The sequence below is a fragment of the Hermetia illucens genome, chromosome 7 (genome assembly GCF_905115235.1).
Source record: "Hermetia illucens chromosome 7, iHerIll2.2.curated.20191125, whole genome shotgun sequence".
Classification (NCBI taxonomy): Eukaryota; Metazoa; Arthropoda; class Insecta; order Diptera; family Stratiomyidae; genus Hermetia; species Hermetia illucens.
Genome location: NC_051855.1, coordinates 11,191,159 through 11,213,822, shown reverse-complemented (window position 1 = coordinate 11,213,822; position 22,664 = coordinate 11,191,159). Strand labels below are relative to the sequence as shown.

The window sequence follows — 22,664 nt, the reverse complement described above, 5'->3', positions numbered from 1 at the left end:
TTCCTTTTTAATGATAAATTGCAGACGGAGAAGGATGAAGGTGAGTATCCAACGCCTAAAAACGAGATAAATTATGCCAACTGGTCCTGCAGGTTGCGTAGAGTTGACAAGCCTACACGGAAAACAAACCATAACGAAGCCACAAAATGAGCCTCGGACAGGACTGACTATACAAAGACGAACCCGGCAACTACAACGCAATAACGATTTTCGCATTGCGGATTATTCAGTTGGCAGTATCGCGAAGATATCTTGCTCTGGGCTACGCGACGAAGCCTGGGAAAGATGACTATTCTAATCCAAAGAACTTCAGACAGATCAGCTTGACTTCATTCTTATTGAAAGGTTTCTAGAGACTGGTTGAGCGCTACTTTCGTCACTTCCGTGGAGTATGCTGATCGACTCGCTACTATGCGAACTGCAAAATTTGCCAATACTAGCTCAAGCTTATGCTGATGACGTGGCTGTCCTTGCTATTAATCGGGATCTTGGAACGGTGTGTAGAAATATACAACGTGCCGTTGATTTGATAGACAATTAGTGCCTCAGACATGGTCTTTCAGTTAATCCAAATAAAACCACAATGGTATTTATGGTAATTGGAGATACCTGCGTGCTCCCTGTCATCGCAAAACTAACAGATGAAATAATCCTGGGACACATCAGAACATCTTGAATGCTTGATCGACAGAGAACGGGCTGATTTCCGCTCCAGATCCCCCTGCATCGACCACATCAACACCCTACTGATCATTTTGGAACAACATGCGGAATTTAGATGTTCGCTGCAGCTGCTTTTCATCGATTTCGAAAAAACTTTCTATAGCGTGAACAGGGAGTGTATCTGGAATGCTCTACGTAGGAGGGGCATTTCGGAGAAACTAATAACTATTATGAAAACACCATATTGTGGCACGAACATGAGGTAAAATCTCGAAGGATTCTGAGGTCCAAAGCGAAGTCCGCCAGGATTGCATCCTGTCAACGATATTATTTCTTCTTGTTATCGATGACGTTCTTCATGCTGCACTGTCTGGAGGATGCGGAGGAATTCAATAGACGATATCGTCTTTCCTCAAACACCTCGACTACGCTGATGACATCTGCTTGCTCTCTGACCGGTCGTGGACCTTGGACAAATAGCTCTGAATTTGCAAAGTGAGGCAAGTTGAGTTGGACTGACAAACACGAGCAAAACTAAGGTTCTCAGTCTGACGAGTCATCACACTCTTCTTATCTATACTAATGAGCAGAGCATCGAAAGCAATGCTCTAACGCACTTCAAGACCCTGATCCATGTGGATTGTCACGCCAACGAGTATAATCATTCGATTTTGGACAGTTTTTTAGGGAGGGGTGGCAAGGATTAGAATAGGTGAATGCGTTTACGTGTGGAGTGTTGGACTCCCGCATGAACTACCAGCTAAACACCTCCCTATCATCAGAAAACTAGCCTGGAACCGTTTGACACGTTACTTCCGGCTAGCCCTCCCCCTTTCCCAGCTTCGGGAGCTTTCAAGTTAGGGAATTCCTTTCACTTACGGGAGGGGACGGCCATTCCACCACCGTCCACCAGTCGAGCTCAATCTTTTTCGCAACAAGAAAAACCTGAACATAATGAGCAACACGACTCCATCCGCCAGGTCTCCTCAGCATCTCCCTGACAATGGTGTCTAGAGAGAGCTTCCCTGTGTCTGCATAAAGCTACTGACGAAAGCCGTCCCACCTTTCACAAGAGAAAAAGGTGTATTCCGCGGCGTCCGCCACATCTTTTCAAAAAACACAATCAGGAGATCGCGCCTTTCCAATCCTATGCAGTCGCGCCATTTTGTGAGGCATCCTTTCTATTTTAGCATCTCGGTAGCATATCGAGTATTCCAGCCATCGTTGCCTCTTTCGTTGGTCGATGCATATTTGTGCTGCGCCCAAAACGCAGACAGCTCCTCCTCCCTTCTTGATATTTCATCGATATTTTTTAGTATTATGGTTATTCTCCATGGAAATTTCACCAGCGCATCATGTATAAGGGAGTGGGCCGTAACATCCAGGAACGGGTGTACCCCGAGGACAGAGCTCCTACCGTAGTTCCCTGATGCCTGACCTATGCTTAGCTGATCTCGGAACTCACGGACGGATCAGTGCTTGCTCGGGACAACGCGGTCTACTAACACCGGTTCAGATACACGTCACAACTGCCACCTTGGCAGAGCTAGGCCCACATAACGCCATTGACGCCGACAGAGAGCCGTCGACGGCCCAAGATAACGCCGATAAGGAGTCGGAGGCGAAATTAAATGCGCAAATTTTGGCTAGCTGGGTCACCTAGTGAATTTCTTCAAATGTCCTCGCAAGTTGAAATCAATCCAACGTAAGGAGAGAGCTAAAATTGTACCGCACTCCCGCCCTGATCTGTTCTCCCCCCGCTGCTCGTGACCCTCAGCCTGGCCTTCTTCCTCATGCCAACTGGACCGCCCCTCCCTCACTGACCCCTTCTTACATCGCAGTTGCTAGGGGTCGAGTAAGACCCGTAACCCACAGCTATTCCTAGCCCCTACACTCTTTCAATCCTAGTGGCTTCTTCATGGAAGCCAGGTCCCTTTTCAACATGTCATTCTCCCCCCTCTGGAATACAATCTCTGATTTCTATCACAACTATCTTCGTCTCCCCCCTGAAGATAGACCCCAAACGTACTTTCAATTTTTCTTCAAATTTCTAAACAATCAAAATGAAGGTGATGATGGTGGGAAAGCTGCCAACGTTAAACTACACCTTCCCGAATACATCACATTCCGCAATGGCGCGGGCAGAGGCACAACCGGGACTAAGAGCAAATACCATCCCATCGAATGAACTTGCCTCAAACTGTCTGCTAGCAGTAGTCAGACTACCTGTTAGGGGCGGAGGCGTCCTGCGAGTCCTAATAGGCTCTTTCTACTCCCTGGGCGGTACAGGTCGCCACCTCATCCCCATTCTGTCCGAACTTTGGGAAATCGCGCCAGCTTCGACGCTCTTCTGCTCAGCGGTGACCTCAACGCCAAGGGGCAACTCAGTTAAGCTCTCTTCAATTGGTTCCAGACAGGCACATTCATTAGTGTGGACATCATTAACGCGGGAGTATCATACTCGAGGGGTCTTCCTTCCTAGTCGGCTTTATAATCTCGTCCAATTTCTCAGCAAGTGTCACTAGCTGCTCCTCACTGGTAGTTCACTCCGACAAACATGCGATGGACTTCGTTCCATCGATTTCCCCGTAGACTCAGGAGTTCCTCAGGGCTCGATTCTAGGCCCCAAACTTTTTAACATCTTTCTCGACGATATCCCCCTGCCTCTCTTCCCGGCCCTGTTTCCTGCCACTAAAACGCTAATTCGATCAATCCTGATCTATGGTTTCCCAGTATGGGCTTCCATGCCGAAGCGCTCCAACGAAAGACAATCCTCAGGAAATGCACGGTCAAACACCGATGGCCGAACCTAAAATTCCATAAAAATTCTCTCCTGTACGTACTCCCCGGAGTTTGTTCGATAATTCCGTATATTACCAAACTGTCACGTGTTAGACTGAAGAAGCGGCTGTCCAACCCCATCCAATGATAAAAAGTCTTTCTACGCGTGACACCTGGGAGTTGCTACGTATCAGGGCTTGCCTTCCTCTCGGGCGGTAATTCTTCTCTCAACCATCACGCCTCCTCTCCCTCTTTTATCCCCTTTTCTTATCAAAGCTATTCTCCAGACTTTTAGAGAAGCTAATCGCGTCGGGCCAATCCTCCGACAGTCAATCCTCGCGCTCAATAAATAAGTCTGAAATTTAGTACAAACAAGGGGTCAAACAATGCACTGCAGGATAGACTGAAGCAGAACATAGCTCCCTGAGACCAACCTATCAATCAGGCGGAGGTACACCTCCGAAATACTGAGAGCCAAGTGATTCCCCACCTTAGAAGGGAGAAGTTGGGACGTCAAGCAGTGGATCTAAGGTTAACATTGGTATACTGCCCTCTTGTTATCATATCGTTCCTTTAGTAACTTCCACGCTTCATTATTCTTCATAATTATTCTCGGTTAGAGGGAGGTGGCGTTTCAATTGTTCTGCCTCGCCGTTGACCGACGCGCGGAGATATTGAGGCTTCTGAACACCATTTAACTTGTTGTTGTCGTGCACCATGACCCTTGAATATGTCATGGAATGCTGCCCACTGAGTGTAGTCGCCGCCGCAGCTGGGTATTTTAATCCTTTCCAGCTTCACTAGGTTCTCGCCTGCATTTGGAGCCTCTTGAACTGCTAGACGTTGACTCCTCTCCGCAGCTATGTTGACAGAATACCACCGAACATTCGCCCCAGGCATCCTCGACCTCCTCGTACTCTTTCATATACTTCGCAAGCAGTGCGACATCCTGAGCCCTCACCGCCTTCACCCTGCCGTGCAAGGCTTCGCAGTTCGCCCATGCTCGCTGTAGCGTTTCCTCTCGATATTGGAAATATTGTAGGTTGTATCGTGTCCTCGAATCCTTCTTGAAGTTCCGAATCAGACGAAGAATCTTCTCCAGATTGTGTCGCTGCTCGCTATTTAAAGATCCAAACCAATCGGAAGTCATATTTCGATTAACAACACAATAACAATTGCATTACACCCAACTTATCATCAGTTCAGCCAGTCTGAGAGTTTTTATTTGAAAATTTAAATTTTCATCATTTTCATGCCATAAAAATACACTAGCTAATCAGTTTGCCATCATTTCAACATTCAAATTGGCGCCAAATTGATCGTGCAAGGTCACCCATTGTGTTTTAAATTGTCCCATAAAATTGCGTGTAAAGAATTTCACTTGACAGTTCGTCCCCAGCCATTGTACATTGACTATAACGCGACGAGGCATTGCCAGGTGGCTGTCAGCTCTATTGACGTAAAATTACTTTTTCAGGCAATCGATCAAGTCTCATATTTTGCTTTGACTATTGATTTTTCAAATTATAGCGATTGATACAGATAATAATTCAGAGGAATCTGTAATTACTCATTCTTTACTTCGCAATTCATGTAAAGTAGAAGCTGAGCAGATAAAATTGACGCGTCATAGTCCGGCCAGTCTCGTTGACAGTCCAGTTGTCACATTAGTGGGTAAATGTCAATACGATTGAGTGACAAAATGGTTGGATGCGCATGTCGGGAAAACTAAATTCAATTCGTAGTGGTCTGCGCGATCGATTAGCGATATTTTAAGAGTGGGATATAAATTTGCATAGGTTCGATATCAAAGAAAGGTGTACGGATGTCCAAGTGTTCCAATTAAACCGCGCCAGTTAAAATTCGACGTCGGTGTGATGGCTTCAGAATCGCTTTCGGGTTTGGTTTTCGTGGAAAGATTTTGTGAATTTGGTGTGATTTTTTGCAAAATTTAGGATTGTTTATATTTATAAATGGGCTGGTGGTGTATGTGATTGGTTCGCGATAGTTATATTTCGGGTTTTTGTTGTGATTGCTCGGTTTTATTGGTGAATTGTTTGTGAGGTGCGTTTCCGATTGGGATTTGTCCTTCTGGTGGTTTTGTGAATAATATCGCGATGGTGATACGTTAATCGATCAAATTTGTTTATTCAGTGCTATCAGTTTGTGTAGAACTTGCAGCACTTCACTGCAGTGGATAAGAATATGGAGCAGGTATCTGGCTTTGAAGGTAAGTCCCATTCCGAATTTCCATGTCTTATTGCAGCCAGAAACCTGGACCTGGCTTCAGACGGACAAATAGTCCTTTCTCGTGTATCCAAGCAAGTGTTACGCATTTGTTGACGTTTCTATGCGGTTCCAAGAGGCGCAAGTCAACCAAATATTCTTTTTTCTTCTATATTTCCACAGACCCGGCCTTGTTGAACGCAAGCAGTGGCAGCGGAAGTGGCGGCGTGTTGTCAGCAAGCGGGAATAACAACAGCGCGTCCAATATGAGTGTGGAGCTGTGTTTAGTATGCGGTGATCGTGCCTCAGGACGTCATTATGGTGCTATTAGCTGCGAGGGATGCAAAGGATTCTTCAAACGATCTATACGCAAACAGTTGGGCTATCAATGTCGCGGGACCATGAACTGCGAAGTAACCAAACATCATCGGAACCGTTGTCAATTCTGCCGATTGCAGAAGTGCTTAGCCAGCGGCATGAGAAGTGATTGTAAATTTTAAAGCAGCAGCAACACTTACAGAAAACAAATCCTTTCTAATCTGTCCTGACGCGCTCTTTCTCACTTTATATTCCTTTTTGTTTTTTGGGCTATGTTTCTTTCCCTCATTTTTTTTTCCAGCTTTGGGTCCTTTTTAATTTGGGCGCATGTTTTTGTTCAAGAGGTTTGAGCCTCTCCTACAAAGTGAGCTTCAAGTTGAAGGGACTGCAAAGCTTGCTTCCTCATCTGTGCTTCCACAAAGTCATTTCTTCCTCATTTTTTTCGCAACTGACCATCAACTCTTACTGCTACACATAGGAACCGTCTTAGCTCCGGTGAACTCTTCACCGATTGCGTGATATCGCGGAAAGGTCAATGTATCAGGGCTCAGTCATAGCCAGTCTGTCGGCTTAGAGGGGGCGACATTGTAGGCTGCACAGACATCAGCATTGTTCGTTTTTTTGGTTGATTGTTGGTTGCATGCATGTTGGTTTATGCCAGCCCAGTTTCACGACCTTGACATTTTCCAGTTAATATATTTCACGGTCGAACTTTTCGTTTTCTGTTGCCTCTTTTGATTCTCGTCTCTGTCGACTGGATTTCTTGTTTTGGTGATTTTATGGCATTTTTAAATGATTTCTTGCAAAAGGTCACACGATGAATCTTGTAAACTGAATTTGTTATAGAAGTTTTTAGGTGGGGTCGCGTTTATCTGCCGCAGTCCTGGTGGAAAGACTCATGGTTTTACCTGGGTCATTCTTTATGAAAAAATTTTACAAAGCAGCCGCCCACCAGCCCTTTTTCCAGAATGGTTTTTGGAGAGGCTCTGCGGCACTCAGTAGAAGTGCAACAAAAGTTAGCTTGGAACAGGATAAAAAGCAGTTTCTTAAACTGCATTAGTCATCATCATCATCAACGGCGCAACAACCGGTATACGGTCTAGGCCTGCCTTAATAAAAAAAAACTCCAGACATCCCAGTTTCACGCCGAGGTCCACCAATCCCATATCCCTAAAAGCTGTCTCGCGTCCTGGCCTACGCCATCGCTTCATCTCACGCAGGGTCTGCCTCGTCTTCTTTTTCTACCATAGACTTTCCGGGCTGGAACATCCTCATCCATACGGAGTAAGTGACCCGCCCACCGTAACCGATTGAGCCGGATTTTATCCACAACTTGACGGTCATGGTATCGCTTATAGATTTCGTCGTTATGTAGGCTACGGAATCGTCCATCCTCATGTAGGAGGCCAAAAATTCTTCAAAGGATTCCTCTCTCGAACGCGGCCAAGAGTTCGCAATTTTTCTTGCTAAGAACCCAAGTTTCCGAGGAATACATGAGGACTGACAAGATCATTGTCTTGTACAATAAGAGCTTTGACCCTATGGTGAGACGTTTCGAGCGGAACAGTTTTTGTAAGCTGAAATTCTCTCTGTTGGCTGACAACAATCGTGTGCGGATTTCATCATCGTAGCTGTTACCTGTTGTGAGTTTCGACCCTAGATAAGGGAAATTATCAACGGTCTCAAGGTTGTATTTTCCTATCCTTATTCTTCCCGTTTGACCAGTGCGGTTTGATGTTGGTTGGCTGGTATTCGGTGCTGACGCTGCCACCATATACTTTGTCATGCCTTCATTGATGTGCAGCCCAAGATCTCGCACCAATCACCGCCTGCTCGATCTGGATGAAGGCAGTTTGTAGGTCTCGGGTCGTTCTTCCCATGATGTCGATATCGTCAGCATAGGCCAGTAGTTGAGTGGACTTAAAAAGGATAATACCCCCCCGCATTTACCTCAGTATCACGGGAGGTGAGAGGAGGAAGGGAACTGTCAGTTCCAGGAACCCTCTGCCATCCAGCTCCTCCACCGGTCAAGCTCTATCTTCTTAGCAACGGGAAGGGTCCGAACGTACTAAGCAACATCGCTCCGTCTGTCAGCACTCCTCAGCATCTCTTCGAGTGTGGTGGGCGTCGTCCACAACTCCATTACAAAACAGACAATCCGGAGAACGCGCCTTTTCAATCTTATTTATTTATTTATTTATTTAATGAGGACAATACACAGAAAGCAAATTTCTTATTACATATTGTCCTCAGAGGGAGGAGCAAGTAAATGGCATATTTTGCGCTTAAAGCTAGAGAGGGACATAGAGTCAAAGGAACCAAGCTGTAGGGCATTGTAGGACCGGCAAAACCTCGGGATCGGAGAGTGAAAGTAAATCTCGAGCTTGGCGAAGGACACATCAAAAATGTCCGCATTACGTGTGTCATGAGACGAAGCGATACGGAAAGTAATATCCGAGTTGGCGGAGCAGTCCATCAGACCATTGCAGAGTTTGGAAAGGGTACACATATCAAGGAAAATACGGCGTTGCTGTAGAGAGGGGAGATTGAGGGTGCGGAGTCCTGACGGATAATCACTCCGTGGAGGGTTCTTTTTGTAAAAGAGGGTCCGGGTGAGTTTGCGTTGTACAGCTTCAAGAGCGCGGCCGTCACGGATGCGGTAGGGGGACCAGACTACACAGCAATATTCAAGGATGTTTTTGACAAGGGAATTGTCGTTGTTTATCGTCGAATATTACACCCAGGTCTTTGAAAGAGGTCAGTAGTGAAAGGGGTTGACCACTGAGAGAATAGGAAAAGGATGATGGGGAGGGTTTCAGGGAATAGCGCATCCAGTGGCATTTGTTGACATTCAGTGTTAGCTTGTTGACCGAACACCAACGGGCTAAATTATCAAGGTTGGATTGTAAGAGAGCACAGTCCAATGGAGACGAAACAGAGGCAAACAATTTAAGGTCGTCTGCGTAAAGCAAATACGGACAGGTGAGGATGGAGGCGAGGTCATTGATAAAAAACAGGAAGAGTAGCGGGCCAAGTATAGAGCCTTGGGGAACACCAGAGGAAGGAGAGAAGGAACGAGATGAGTGACCATGAAAAGAAACTTTGCAGGAACGGTATGAGAGATAGGAGGAAAGCCAGGAGATGACTGAGGGAGGGAAGTCTAGCGATTAAAGTTTAGAGAGGAGAATGTTATGGCCAACGGTGTCAAAGGCTTTTGAGAAATCAGTATAAACAGCATGTACCTCCTGTCGTGAGTTCAAGCGTTTAGCAACAAAGTTGGTAAAGACCAGAAGATTTGAAGCCGTTGATCTATGTTTCACGAAACCATGCTGCTCTTTGACAATGAGGTGACCGAAGTGCGCGGTCAACCAGTCGTTGACGTATCTTTCCAGGATTTTGGAGCAAGAGGAGAGAAGGGAAATGGGGCGGTAGTTCACAGCAAGGGAAGGGTCTCCGCTCTTGAGGATAGAAATGATAAGGGCCTCTTTCCAGAGACGGGGAAAGTAGCATTCGTCTAGACTTTTGTTGTAGATTATACACAGGGGGAGGGAAATGTGTTTCCTACAGTTAAGGAGGAAGAGATTAGGAAGCCCATCGGGGCCAGGTCCGACATTGGGGTCAAGGTTACCAATGTGGAACTCAACCAAGGAAGGCGTAAGGAGAGGAATGGCTAGTGATTCGGAGGAGTCTGTGGTTATGAAAGGTGTAGAGGGTGAAGGGCACGAGGGAGAAAACACTGAAGAGAAGTAGGTGCAGAGAAGGTCGCAGGATTGTTGTGGGGAGTTGGCAGTGGAGTCAGCGAAGCTGATAGAAGAAGGGACAAATTGAGTTGGATTACGAGAGTTGCGAGCGTGAGACCAAAAGGGTTTTAAGTTACCGCGGGCAGGGGCGGCTTCGACGCTCAATAGGTACCTTTTACGCACCTTTCTGACCATTGACTTCACAGTAGATCGTATAGCTTGAAAGTAAGCAAGGTCGGCGTCATTTTTAGAAGCACGAAATTTCTTCCTCAGTGTATGTTTCAAGCGAATGTTAATATGAAGTTCCGTTGTGAACCAAGTTGGGTAAGAACGTAGGCAGGGAGGGGAAGAAGGGACATAACAGGAGAGGAGATCAGAGAGGATATTGTAGAAGGTGTTAAGAGCTTGATCACACGATGAATTACTTAATATATGAACCCAGTTGAAAGACGCTAAAGCTGAGTTCAGACCGTCAAAATTGGCTTTGCGGAAGTTGAACTTAGTGGGTTTACGCTTGTACAGGTAAGACTGAAAACTGCATGCCCACTTAAAAATTGGGTAAGGAAATAGTCAATCTCACCATGCTCCCGATTCAGCCTTGCACCTAAGTTGCCGATGAGCTGCGCAGTCCATCTGCCTCTAGTTTCATTTTGCCAAAAGAGCTACCACTCGTCATTTGGTTGGGGCGGTCCGGATCGATCAGTTCCATTGTCATACAACAGGCCAGCATGTTGGAAGTTTAGACCCCTGACCGTCAACATAGGCCAGTAGTTGGGTGGATTTAAAGAGGATCGTACCTCTTGCATTTACCTCAGCATCACGGATCACTTTCTCGAGGGCCAGGTTAAATAGGACGCATGATAGTGCATCCCCTTGTCGTAGACCGTTGTTGATGTCGAATGGTCTTGAGAGCGATCCTGCTGCTTTTATCTGGCCTCGCACATTGGTCAAGGTCAGCCTAGTCAGTCTTATCAATTTCGTCGGGATACCGAAATCTCTCATAACCGTGTACAGTTTTACCCTGGCTATGCTATCATAGACGGCTTTAAAGTCGATGAACTCAATTGATGTCCATATTCCAACAGTTTTTCCATCGCTTGTCGCGCAGAGAAAATCTGATCTGTTGCTGATTTACCTGGTTTGGTAGTGGAGCTGTTGGTGTTGGTTCAGCCACGTTTCGCCCTGGGACCTATACTGTCCGTTGACCGCCATTTTGAGGGGCTTGGGTCAAAGCTATCTGCCAATGGAGAACTGCGTAATGAAATTGTTTCACAACTGGTGGAGCGAACGTCTCAAATCTAAAATTTACCGCAATGTCGTCCGTCTGCCGCTCTCTATAATTGTGAGTGTTGGCTGACTATAAAAGACAATGAACGGCGTCTTGCGGTAATGGAGACGACGATGTTGCATTGGATTGGTGGCGTGACACGTTTTGATTACATCCGAAATGGGATATCCACGATCGATATGGGGTTGCACCGATCGTGGAAAAGTTGCGAGAGAGGCGTCTTCGATGGTATGGTCACGTAATTCGCGTTAACGAGAATTCTCTTACAAAGATTGCTCTGAACATCGAAACAACGGTGGTTTGACCCCGCTTGGGAACGGAACAAAACCTGGTTAGACCCTTGAGTAGGATGTCGTTGTGTACAGCATTGGAGCTAATTTTGGCTGATGCATCAAATACGACTCTAACCTTCGTCGTGGTACTATCTGGCTTGACGCAGTGATGAGGTAAATAGTAGGGCAATGAGCCAGCCTAAGGAAGTACAATATTTTGAACGATAGGAAGGTTGTCGCCAGTTGCTAACATCAATTTATCTTGAAGGTTGAGCAGAAACTATGTGAGGCAGTACAAATGCTCGTACTCTTGTTGAGAATGCTATCGCCTGTGATTTTTACAAGAAATTCACTCGTGCTGTGGTGTGGCTGATGTTCTCTAGTATCATGTATTTGGTCCTTGGCTGTAGTATTCTAGTTGGTAATGTTGCCGCTTCGGCCGTTGATTGTTTGAGAAGAAAGTGACTGCTCTTGGAGGCCTTGGAAGATGCAGTTCAATTGAATTCCCGCAGTGATATCACTATGAGTTGTCCTCTTGACTTGACTTCATTGCTGGTTCCTCGACTATCTCTAATGGGCAAAGCAGGCTCAAATGTTGGCTATTGAGTTGTAGTAGCCGCTGGTGAAGTACTCGTGCTGAGACTCGACGTCCGGCAACTGTTTGATTGCAGTATCCGTCTCTTCGAATGTTCTCCAGGATAACTCGAGCCGTTGCAAGGATCTCTTGGTACTGTTTTTCGTATGGTGTAGGCTGAAAATAGCAGGAAAGGGATCCTAGATCGATACTTCCCTCGAGAGGAAGACCTATTGTAGCGTTGCTGAACTTGCCGAGTATCCTGCTTGATCATAGTTGTTCCTTGGAAGTTGTTTACCAGGATCATGTTTGCAGCAATTTTCTCTTATCCTTGGCACGTTCTGCTAGTCGTACAGGTAGAGTTTGCGCTCTGCAACGATCTCTTCGCAATTCTTGGTCGTCAATGTTCCAAGAGCTGTTGAGTTTGGAAAAGCTTGTAAATAAGGTAGGGATACACGGAATCGGTGCTGGTGATATCACTTTCAAATAGGCTGAACGTATTGAGTAATGTTAAAGTCGTGTGTGATATTGAGGCTTCCTGTTTTTATCTTTGCCTGGCCTGATTTTATGACTATTATCTGGGAGTTTGTATGGTCAAAGACTTGAACCCTGTCGACTATCAGGTGGAGAACGAATTTTCCAGACTCAGTAATAACGATTGTATGCAACGGTTTCCTGCCTGCATCTGGGTGTTAATTTGGAGCCTAACCTCTTGTTCCTTTTTACAAATATTATATCCCCAGCGCTATATTCCTTTAGGGGTGTCCTTGTTTTGTTATGGTATGTGAGGTCTTCGCTTTGTTTGGATTTGTCTTACAATATTTTGCGATCGTTGAGGGATTATTCGACCGAAGTACACCTCCATAGGTTTCTTACCAGAAATAGAGTGAATGGTTAAGTTATATTTGTTTACCGATCTCTGAAGAAGTTCCTTAAAAGAGCGGTGAGGATCATCGTCGATCTCAATGAGAGTGAAGTGAGGGCCTTCAATTTGACCGTTTAATTTTGAAAACTTTTATCTGAAGGTGATCCTCTATCATGGACGAAAGGGAAGCCGATCTAAGTGCACCTTCATTGTCTATTACGACGTTTTCAGGTACACAGGAAAAGAACAATATGTCCCTTAAGGGACGGTGTGCCCTGGATAGTTCGGAGTGGGAGTTGGATTAAGGAGGGGTTTGTTTGGATGTCTCCCATGCTTATTTTCCTTGTATGTTATGCAACGAGAGACGTCGATGTCCTTCGACGCAAGTGTTTTCCTCAGTTTAAGGAATGTATTTAAGGCAGCTTTGTCTAGTGTGACAAGTTTGTTTTTTGAAACGTGTTTGAACACTCGTCCATCTTCCCCCCTTAAGCGGGATGTCCGGGGTTTCGCAAGTTTAGCGTAGTCGCGTATAAAACGACGATAGCACCCTGACAGGCCAAAAAATGATTGAAGGCCCCTTAATGTTCTGGGAGACGCAAATATAGCAATGGCTTCCATTTTCTCTGGGCTTGTTTTTATGCCATCGGCGCTAACAGTAAAACCTAGGCATTCGACGTCCCTTTTAAGGAAGGTGCTCTGCTCCGTTTTTTCCAAAGATCATATTATTATCGATGTAGACGTAGCAGCGTGTCCCAATATGCGCAAAAGGTGGGAAAAGGTTGACAAAAGCGTGGTGCGAAATTTTGACTTCTCCCCCTACGGAGTTAACGTTAAATGATTCCTTGTCTCTGATAGGGTTTTTTATGAAGCGAGGTTGCAAATAATTTTTGTTCGAACCGAAATTTTAGCGCTCCATCGCCCTTGGTCTGTTGTTGCCCAGTGGTCTGTTGAGTACGATAATCCATGTTCTGGAGTTTAAGGCAAAGGTGGAGCGCTTGTGGTAAGCCTCCTGACAATCGTCTTATAAAGGTGTCCAGGGCCTTATCTTGGTAACATTGAGTCATATTATTCCGGAATCTTATCTTATGTTCGTGGGGGGGGGGGGGGGGGGGATTCTTTCTAAATTGCTGACAGAAGCTCCCAAAGAAAGTTAGATGACAGAATATAAACATATTCGAAAAAAAAACTACGGAAACGATCCCAGTTCAATGTTCAATATCTTTTCTAAGACGTCGTCCCTCGGTCGGCCAGAAGTCTATTGAAGCAGGATCTCTCAGTGGCTGCCCACAGGGAGGGGTTCTCTCTCCACTGTTATGGCTCTTGGTAATGGATACCCTGCTGTGGCTCCTGAAGGACAAAAAAGTCTTCGCACAAGCATTTGCGGACGACCTAGCCGTAATAATTGCCGGCAAGTTTGCGGACACAGTATGTGACCGCTTGAATGCAACTCTGCATGTAATCCACAGCTGATGCCTCCGCAATGGACTTACGGTGAACGCTAGGAAGACTGGACTAGTTATGTTCACTAGGAACGTCAGGTGAGGCAGCTATACGCTAGCCATCTTACCAGGGGCGGAAACCAGATGGCGCAAACAGTGAAGTACATTTCGAGTCCATGTTAACGTGGAAGCATCATATCCAGGAACAATCACAAATCCTGCAGATTGCTCTGGTGCTGTAAGAATGCGATAGGTAAGACCTGGGGCGGATATACTGGATGTACACATCCATAATAAAACCCATTTTGATGTATGCATGCATCGTCTGGTGGCCAAGACTGAACTTTGCTAACAGCAGGAAGCTGCTAACGCAGATTCAGAGACTTGGTTGCCTAAGTATTACTGGAGCAATGAGTACTAGGCCGACTGCGGCACTTGAAGCTATCCTAAATTTACCCCCACTTGGAGGTGAAACGGAAAGCAGCCAACGACGCATATAGGCTCGATACCATTGGGGCGTGGAAAGGCGGCCAATCACACGGTCATGCGTGTATCTGAAAATTCCTTGAAAAACATCCGGTAGCCCTGGTGCCGACCGATCATATGGTTTCCAGATTCGTCTTTGAAAAGACATACACTGTCGTAATCACTGAAAGAGAAGAATGGTCGACAAGTGGCCATGAGTCTTTTCAAATTATAGACCTAATAATCTTCACCGACGGGTCAGTCATGGAGGATGGATCGGGCGCGGGGGTTTTTTCAGAGAATCCGATTATAGAACTGGCCCGACCCCTCAGAAAAATGACGACCATATTCCAGGCGGAGATATATGCCATTTCATTGGCAGCAGAAGAATGTCTGCGACGAAAATGGAGGAGGATTCATTCGAATCTGTTCCGACAGTCGGGCGGCATTATCAGCACTAAATGGCAAGAACATATCAAGCCAGTTGGTGTGGAGTTGTCATCAGGTTCTGCTGAAACCTGGCCGACTGAACGAAACATTCCTGAAGTGGGTGCCGGGGTACTCTAACGTCGCCGGTAATGAGGAGGCTGACAGACTGGCTCGCCGGGGTCTGCATCCACAATGGTGAGGCCAGAACCAGCTCTTGAAATCCGACCATCTACTGTCAAGTCTACTCTGAAGGATGAAATTGCAAGGATTCACGCAACCGAGTGGAAAAATTTGGACTCTTGCCGGCAAGCGAAAATCCTTGTGAAAGAGCCTAGGGCTCCCTTAAGAAGTGGGACATGAAAACCCTAGTAGGGCTTTTGACGGGACACTGCTCCTTAAACTACCATATGGAAAAGATTGGGGCAGTGGTTTCGACTATGTGCAGCCAATGTGAGGAGGAGACGGCCCCGCAGTTTTTATGCCACTGCCTAGTCTCCTAAGATCTCAGACGAAGAGACCTTGGCAAGGTTTTCTTCAATGAAGAATCTGCACACTCTCTGCCTCTGGAGAATGTTCTCAGATTCGCTAAAGCCTGCGAACACCGTAGGCGGGAAGCCATTGAATAGGCAGGAAAGAAGACCCAGTGAGGTTGTCGTTCCCGACTGGACGAAGTGTGTTTTTTCAGATGGTATGTGTAGCGGACGCTTAAATCCAAAATTCCTTCCGTTTTATTTCCCACGCTTCCTTCTCATTAACTTCACAATTTCGCTTATTATAAGAAATAAAGTTTAAAGAATGTAGTTTTGTATTTATTTTCATCTTATCCACTTTACAAATAACTTGCCAATTTACATAAAAATCAATTCACTTCCAATTAGCTGTTCAACATGAGCGTAAACCAATTGTCGACAAAAAGGAACATCCGATTGCGACTAACACCATCAGTACGGTTGCTACAAATTCATCAACAACCAACAATAGCGGTAGTGGTACCGGAAATTCACTTTACCATCATACTTCCTCGACTGGATCAAGTCATCATCGTAGTAAATTGTTCAATCATTCAACGAATTCGGGAACGACTGCGTCGTCAATTGGGGGTCCTGTAGGGGTATCAGCTGCAGCTGCTGGTGTGGCAGTAGCCGCAGCCGCTGCGGCTGCAGCAGTTGGTGCATCGCCTGATACCTTGAGCAGTGCTGTGTTTCCTGTTGGTTTTAATTTCGCTGATTTAACACAAACATTGTGTAAGTAGATTGAATTTCCAAGGAGCCTGAGCTCTTCAGGTGTTTAAGATTTAAACTGTTTTTTTGCTTATATAGTTTTAGCTGCGACTCCATACCAATCTCAGACCCAACAGCATAGTTCTCAGCAAACACAAAAATTGGATCCAGGTCGAAGTTTTGGCTACTCACCAGGTCCTCATAATGTTGATGATGATTCCCTTGACAACAGTACAACGGGTGACGGTGCAACGTCTGCGGGTCTATCAGACAATCTTCATCAGTCGACTCCAAATCCAACAACTGCCGTTTCTTTAATACAAAGCTCGTTTGAGAAAAATCTTATAAATGAGTCATTAGAAATGATTGCTTCCATTCAACAACAATACGATCATCGCAACAGCTTAGTCAATAACTCCAGTGGTAATAATATCGCTAATAATATTCAGAACAATGTTCCTAACCAGTCATACAATTTCAACACCATCATAAAAGAGGAACTCATTATCGACGATCAAACAGATACTCCTCTTCATGTGAAACAAGTTTCAGACGATTCAAACAATGGAAATGGGATTGATCGGGAGACCAATGATCGTGATGATCACAGCTTTACATCTGGACTGTTCGATGCACCGATCCTTTCTGAGGCTAATGTTGCATTTAATTTACAGAGTCCAACACTAGTTCCACCCTATCTCAATGTACATTATGTTTGTGAAAGTGGTAGTCGTCTTTTATTCCTTTCCGTTTATTGGATTAAGCGAATCCGAACGTTTCAACAACTATCTGAAGATATTAAAAATCAATTACTAAAACGACACTGGGTAGAACTGTTTGCAGTTGGCCTAGCGCAATGTTCTCGATCATTATCGATCTCAACGATCATGTCAACTTTGGTTAGTAATATTTTACAATTGTCTGAATTTGATAAAGTAGGACAAGCTAGCGGACAGAGTGGAGGCCAAGCACAGAAAATTCTTAAACTTTCTGAACATGCATTTCAGCTTAATGAGTTCGTACAGAGTGTACAGTCTATGGCAATGGATGAACATGAATATGCTTATGTTCGACTTATCATTATATTTAGTCCTGACAGTTTGAACATCAAAGATCAGTCAAAGCGAGCGTTGCTTGAGAAATTACAGTATTATGCACTCAAGTGTTTGAGAAATCATTTGACTAGTATCAACTATCCCGATGTAAATGAACGCTGCAGCAAAATATTGTTGCGTTTAATGCAACTACGATCGCTTGAGTCGTCGCTCATTGAAGAGCTATTCTTCTCAAATTTAATAGGCCATGTTCAAATTGAGTATATGATTCCATATATATTGAAATTAGGCGGTGCTGGAGCCTGACGAAACGTTTCAGTCGAAAATAGTATAAAATAGAGGAGATAAAACTTTTAGGTAATGTGAATTTGATCTTTCTGTTGCTGATGCAGCGACTTCTGGTTAAAGACAAAGCGATAACGCGTGCTGCTTGTACTATAGTAACATCGATGAAGCAGGTTAATGATAGGAAGATTAGGATAGCTCGACTGACAGAAAGACTCTTTGTAGATTTCAGTCTTCTAAAACGTATCCTTCCAAAGATTTCCGTAGACTTTTTAGGCCCCAAAATCTATGTCCATAGCTCTTCATTTGTAAAGATAGTCACCTAATGCCAGCAAAAAATCTCAGCTGTGCGTTTTTCAGAAAGTTTCGTCCGTCTTTTGATTTCAAAATTAATATAAAGTGCCTTGTAAAATTGTGATTAATCTTGAAGGTTCTATGAAGAGTTAGTTGTATATAAAACTTTATATAAAGATCATATATTAAAATCAGGTAGGTTAATAATGATTTGTAGTATTTCTAAACGAGTATATGCTTTGCCAATATTCTTAAAAAGTATCCCTTAGGAAAGAAGCAACGGTATTAGTATCACGTGTTTTTTATATATAGCAAAAAAGCCCACGAATCCTCTTTCCGGCGAACCGAATCGAGGACCGACCAACTTAAGGATGGGCTGAAGGGAAAGCCCAAAGGCCGGATGATGCGTTTTAATGCAAAATGTTCGCGACCATGCGAAGATGTATTGCAAATATTTCAAGCAAGCAGTTACAGGCTGGTTCTTAGCTACAGAAACATTTAGATGATATAGAATAAGCCCCACTATCGCCAAATACCACAGGCTACAAGGATCATTGTTTTTTGCATCTCCATATCTAGTCCGGATTTTTTCTTACTGTTTTTCAATGTTGTTTTGGTCCAACGGTACGCCTACATCTGTAATATTTTAAAAGTTTTCTTTTTAGTGTTAACAATGCATTCATTTCGAAACAAGATCAACAAACGGATTAATCAAAATATCGTCCATCGTTGGTTACAACATTTTCCCATCTCTCAGGCAGTTTTCGAATTCCATCACGAAAAAAAAACTTCTCGTCTTTGGAAGTGACCCAAGTTTGAAGCCAAATTTCGACTTCTTTGAAAGAAGTTAACCAATTACCTGCCAAATCGCGTTGCATCCATCGGAACAGCCAGTAATCGGAAGGAGCAATGTCTCGCGAAAAATATACCTACATGAGGCCGAGCGTGATCATGCAAAATAATAACTTTGTCGTGCCTTTCCTCGTATCCTGGCCTTTTTTCTCGTAACGCTCTGTTTAAGCAACTATACCGATTGCCCGTAATGGAATCACCAGGTTTCAGGAGCTCGTAATACACAATTCCCTTTTGGTTCTACCAGGTACACAGCATGATCTTCGAACAATGGTTATTCGGCTTTGGTGTTGATGTTGAGGTCGATGGCAAAGGTTGACCGGACCTGGCGTAGTATTTTTTCTTCTTGGGATTATCATACAACAAAGTATGGACAATCCGATGCAAAAACCTTTTCTTCTTTGTATTTCAAGAAGTTGCTCGCAAATTCACAATTGCCTTTCCACATCTCTCGGTTTAAGTTGATAAGGTATCCACTTTTCTTGCTTGTGGATCAATCCCATCGATTTTAGTCGTACTGAAATTACTTGCTGTGTCACTCCCAATGATTTTGCAAGCTCATCTTGCGTTTGACTCGCATCTTCATCTTTTATATGTCGGTCAAATGTGGAGATTGATCTTCGACTGATAATTTTATTTGTACACTCCACGGCACCCACACGGAGCACTACACGCTCTCACTTGCGAGCTGATGATGTTAAGATTTTAAAGCGTTTGCGACTAGTCGTATAATTCAAGAGACGAAAGAATAGCGGAAACCGTAAAGCCGCCATCGATTCACTTTTTTGAAAAGTTTGGGTGCAAGCCCTAAGTGAGGGTGCGTGGACCAGGAAAGAGGGAGTAAGTTGCTCCCCATTTGGTCCGGTCCAGCATTAAGTTGATGCGGACTTAGGACCCCATCATTCTCAAAACGAATAGCGGAAACGTTTTCAGAAAAAGGTCGCCCGTGGCCGTCTTCGGTCAAAGCTGGAGGCAGAAGAGACCGGTTGTTCTCCATGCGGTCCCTCTGCCCCCAACCAACGGCACTTTTCACCGCCGGCTTTCCACTCCTGTGGCGAGTTCTAAAATGCTTGGAGAGCGCCGGTGGCGTCATCTGATCACCCACATTCACAACATTCAAAATAAATTTCAAATGCCGCGAATCCTGCTGCGTCACATCACTCCGCCGCCAGATGAAACCCTTCCGACCGAATCCGGAACTGCGTTCCCCATCAGTCCGCGAAGCGAACGCGACGTTGCTTAGGGGCGCACACGGGTTTCATTCTGGACAGGGAGGCCACCTTTTTGCGTCCGCCGATCTCGAGCTGGAAGAAATGTTCTCCCCGCTCGAGAACGCGGCACGGGCCTTCATATGGAGGCTGCAGGGGCTTCCGGACGGTATCCGTCTTGACCAGGACGTGCGTGCACGTGTCCAGTTCCTTGGGCGCACAGGCAGGTGCGGACGAGTGCCGGGTGGGTGGTGTGGCTTTGATGCGACGGAGTTTGTCCCTCACCCCGACTCTGTGAGACCCGATCTCTTGTCGAAGACCGGATCACTTGGAAGTCTCGGGTTCTTCTCCATGCGGTCCCTACGTCTCCAAACCAGCGAAATTTTTTCACCGTCGGCTCTCCACTCCTATCCTAAGTTCGAAAAAACCGTGGAGAGCCCCGGTGGCGTCATCCATCCGCTCGTATTCGAAACACTCGAAATGAATTTCGAATGCAGCGAATCCTGCTGCGCCACAAATGTTCTGCACTTGACGTTTTTTAATTGGAAGATTCATTTTCGCTACAACTTGATCAGCACTTAGTCGACTTGTTGTTGCTTCCGTCTTTATTGGGGCGTTTTCGCGTGAGTTTATCTTAGTATTGTCTCTCGTAGGCCTTCTTACGCCCTACCGCTCGCCCATTTTCAACAAAGTCCTAATGGCTTTTTCAGATCTCAAAAGCGCGTCAGCCTTACGACGATTAGACCAACCTATTTCTTTGTACGTATGCACTTTTATCCTTTCTTCATTACTAACGAATTTCCCGCGACTCATCTTCAAAAAACGCTTTTTCTTTTAAAATGATTGATAATTTTTTTCTAAAGAAAATAAGGAAAATACGCCAGTCTCACGATGGGACACAGAAAAAACAATAAAATTCAATCACCACACGAAATTTCGAATGCTGCCAATCCTGCTGCGCTACATCACTCCGCACCCAGATGAAACCTAGGGGTTTCAGCGACCTCCAGCCTTGACGGCACACAGTCAGTGCTGCACGCTCGACGCTTTTATAAAAAAATTGTCAAGCGATTTATTGATTGAGGTAATAACAATTAAACACAGTAAGTGATTCCGCTAGCCGGGCTAGTTCTTGTCGATCGTATAGCACTGACTGTCCGCGTTCAAGGCTGGAGACAGAAGAGACCGGTTGTTCCCCATGCGGTCCCTCTGCCTCCAACCAGCAGCATTTTTTTACCACTGGCTCTACACTCCTGTGGCGAGTTCTAAAACGTGTGGAGAGCGCCGGTGGCGTCATCTAACCACTCGCATTCGCAACATTAGAATAAAATTTCGAATGCTGCCAATCCTGCTGCACCACAAGACGCTGTCTCACCTCTGCCGTGGGAGCAGCGTGACCGAAGCGACTCACAGATATTATATGCCCCCTTTTATAATTCGCAGAACATGACAAGGTTGCAAGTTATATCCAACGTAAATCCGTCCACATTTCGGACCAAAGCTTAGCCGGAGCTAGACAATTTTTGTTTAGGGATTGAGGAGTCCTAAATCCACGTCCACTTGATGTCGGACTGGACCAAATGGAGAGCAACTTATTTCCTCTGCGCTGGTACGAAACCGTAGCCACCTTCGTCCCACTTTTGATTTTTGATCTTTAGGTGGACTAGGTATGGCAGATTAAAGGCCAGTTAAGGTTTTATGGCTAAAAATCGCATTCTACTTTTTAAATGCGTTTTTCTCGAAACTGCATATTGAAAATCGGCTGCCACCATAGCCAAAAATCTATCCAACGAACTTCTTTGAAATTTTCACGACTTATTCAGAACATTTTTCTGCGGGCCGCAAGCTAGGATAATTGGGATTCATTCAGTAGTTTTTTTTTATTCATTGAAGAAGCCGGCATTCACACGGGATGACCCCCTTAAGCGTTTCAACAAAATTTTACTGGAAGGCGCCTCTTTAACAACACCAAATACTTCGAAGAGAGCCAAATTCAAAAAAAAGATGAGTACGAAGGGAATACGAACTACATAGGTCTCCGCATACAAGGAGCAGTCTCAATGAAGCCACAAAGCAGCTTAAATTGGCACTTATCAGGAGGATCAGGAATCTAATATTCAACGATCCTTGGGTGGGGTTTTTGCTTCTGAGTCCAGTGACTATTTTTTAACTTTGTAAAAAAAAGCCAAAAAAAACGGCCTTCACACGGTATGACCCTCTTAATTATAACTTTAAGTTCTTAGAAAAAACACCCTATACTTCAATGCAAGGTTTTGAAGAAGAAGAAGAATATTGAAGGCAAAATTATGATGACTGCCCAACGTCTGGAACGCGGATGTTATGTTCCGGATGGTCTTCTCTTCACGATTGCCTAACCTATAACTGGAGTTGGTGATTGAAGAGTCATGAAGGATATATCGTTGACAATTTTTTTGTTGGGAGTGAATCATGTTCGCAAACACTTTGCGTTAAAAGGCATCATCGCTGTGATGTGGGTCTTTGGATGTTGTCTTCAGCCCATCCTTAAGTTGGTTGCCCTTCGGTCCGGTTGGGCGGGAAGAGGATTCGTAGGCTTTTTTCCTATCTCTATATATATATGTAACTAAAAAATACTAAATTTCGTTTCGAGCTTATTTGAAACAATGAAAATGATCTAGATAGAAACGATTTATATTTTTTTTTTTTGTAAC

At 44.8% G+C, this 22,664-nt stretch overlaps 1 protein-coding gene across 3 annotated transcripts; it reads left to right on the top strand.

Moving 5' to 3' along the window:
• The first annotated feature begins 4,876 nt into the window (after positions 1 to 4,876).
• Positions 4,877 to 22,642, top strand: LOC119661034 (nuclear hormone receptor HR78). 3 transcript variants are annotated; one of them, XM_038070204.1, is made up of 5 exons: positions 4,877 to 5,674; positions 5,854 to 6,159; positions 15,939 to 16,304; positions 16,380 to 16,703; positions 16,776 to 22,642. In XM_038070204.1, exons 1-5 carry the CDS (start codon positions 5,650 to 5,652, stop codon positions 17,639 to 17,641), a joined length of 1,887 nt encoding a protein of 628 aa, XP_037926132.1. In that variant the 5' UTR covers positions 4,877 to 5,649; the 3' UTR covers positions 17,642 to 22,642. The 3 variants fall into 3 exon arrangements, with proteins under 3 accessions (XP_037926132.1, XP_037926131.1, XP_037926130.1); XM_038070203.1 differs by having other exon boundaries at positions 4,879 to 5,674; positions 5,854 to 6,153; positions 16,380 to 22,642; XM_038070202.1 differs by having other exon boundaries at positions 4,879 to 5,674; positions 16,380 to 22,642.
• Positions 22,643 to 22,664: the final 22 nt, after the last annotated feature.

Bases quoted from the DNA above. Each gene is read 5' to 3' on its own strand.
- LOC119661034 (XM_038070202.1), top strand. From the start codon at position 5,650: ATGGAGCAGGTATCTGGCTTTGAAG. The intron at 6,160-15,938 runs GTAAATTTTAAA...ACTTCCAATTAG, and splicing joins CAGCGGCATGAGAAGTGATT to CTGTTCAACATGAGCGTAAA. The intron at 16,305-16,379 runs GTAAGTAGATTG...TTGCTTATATAG, and splicing joins TGATTTAACACAAACATTGT to TTTTAGCTGCGACTCCATAC.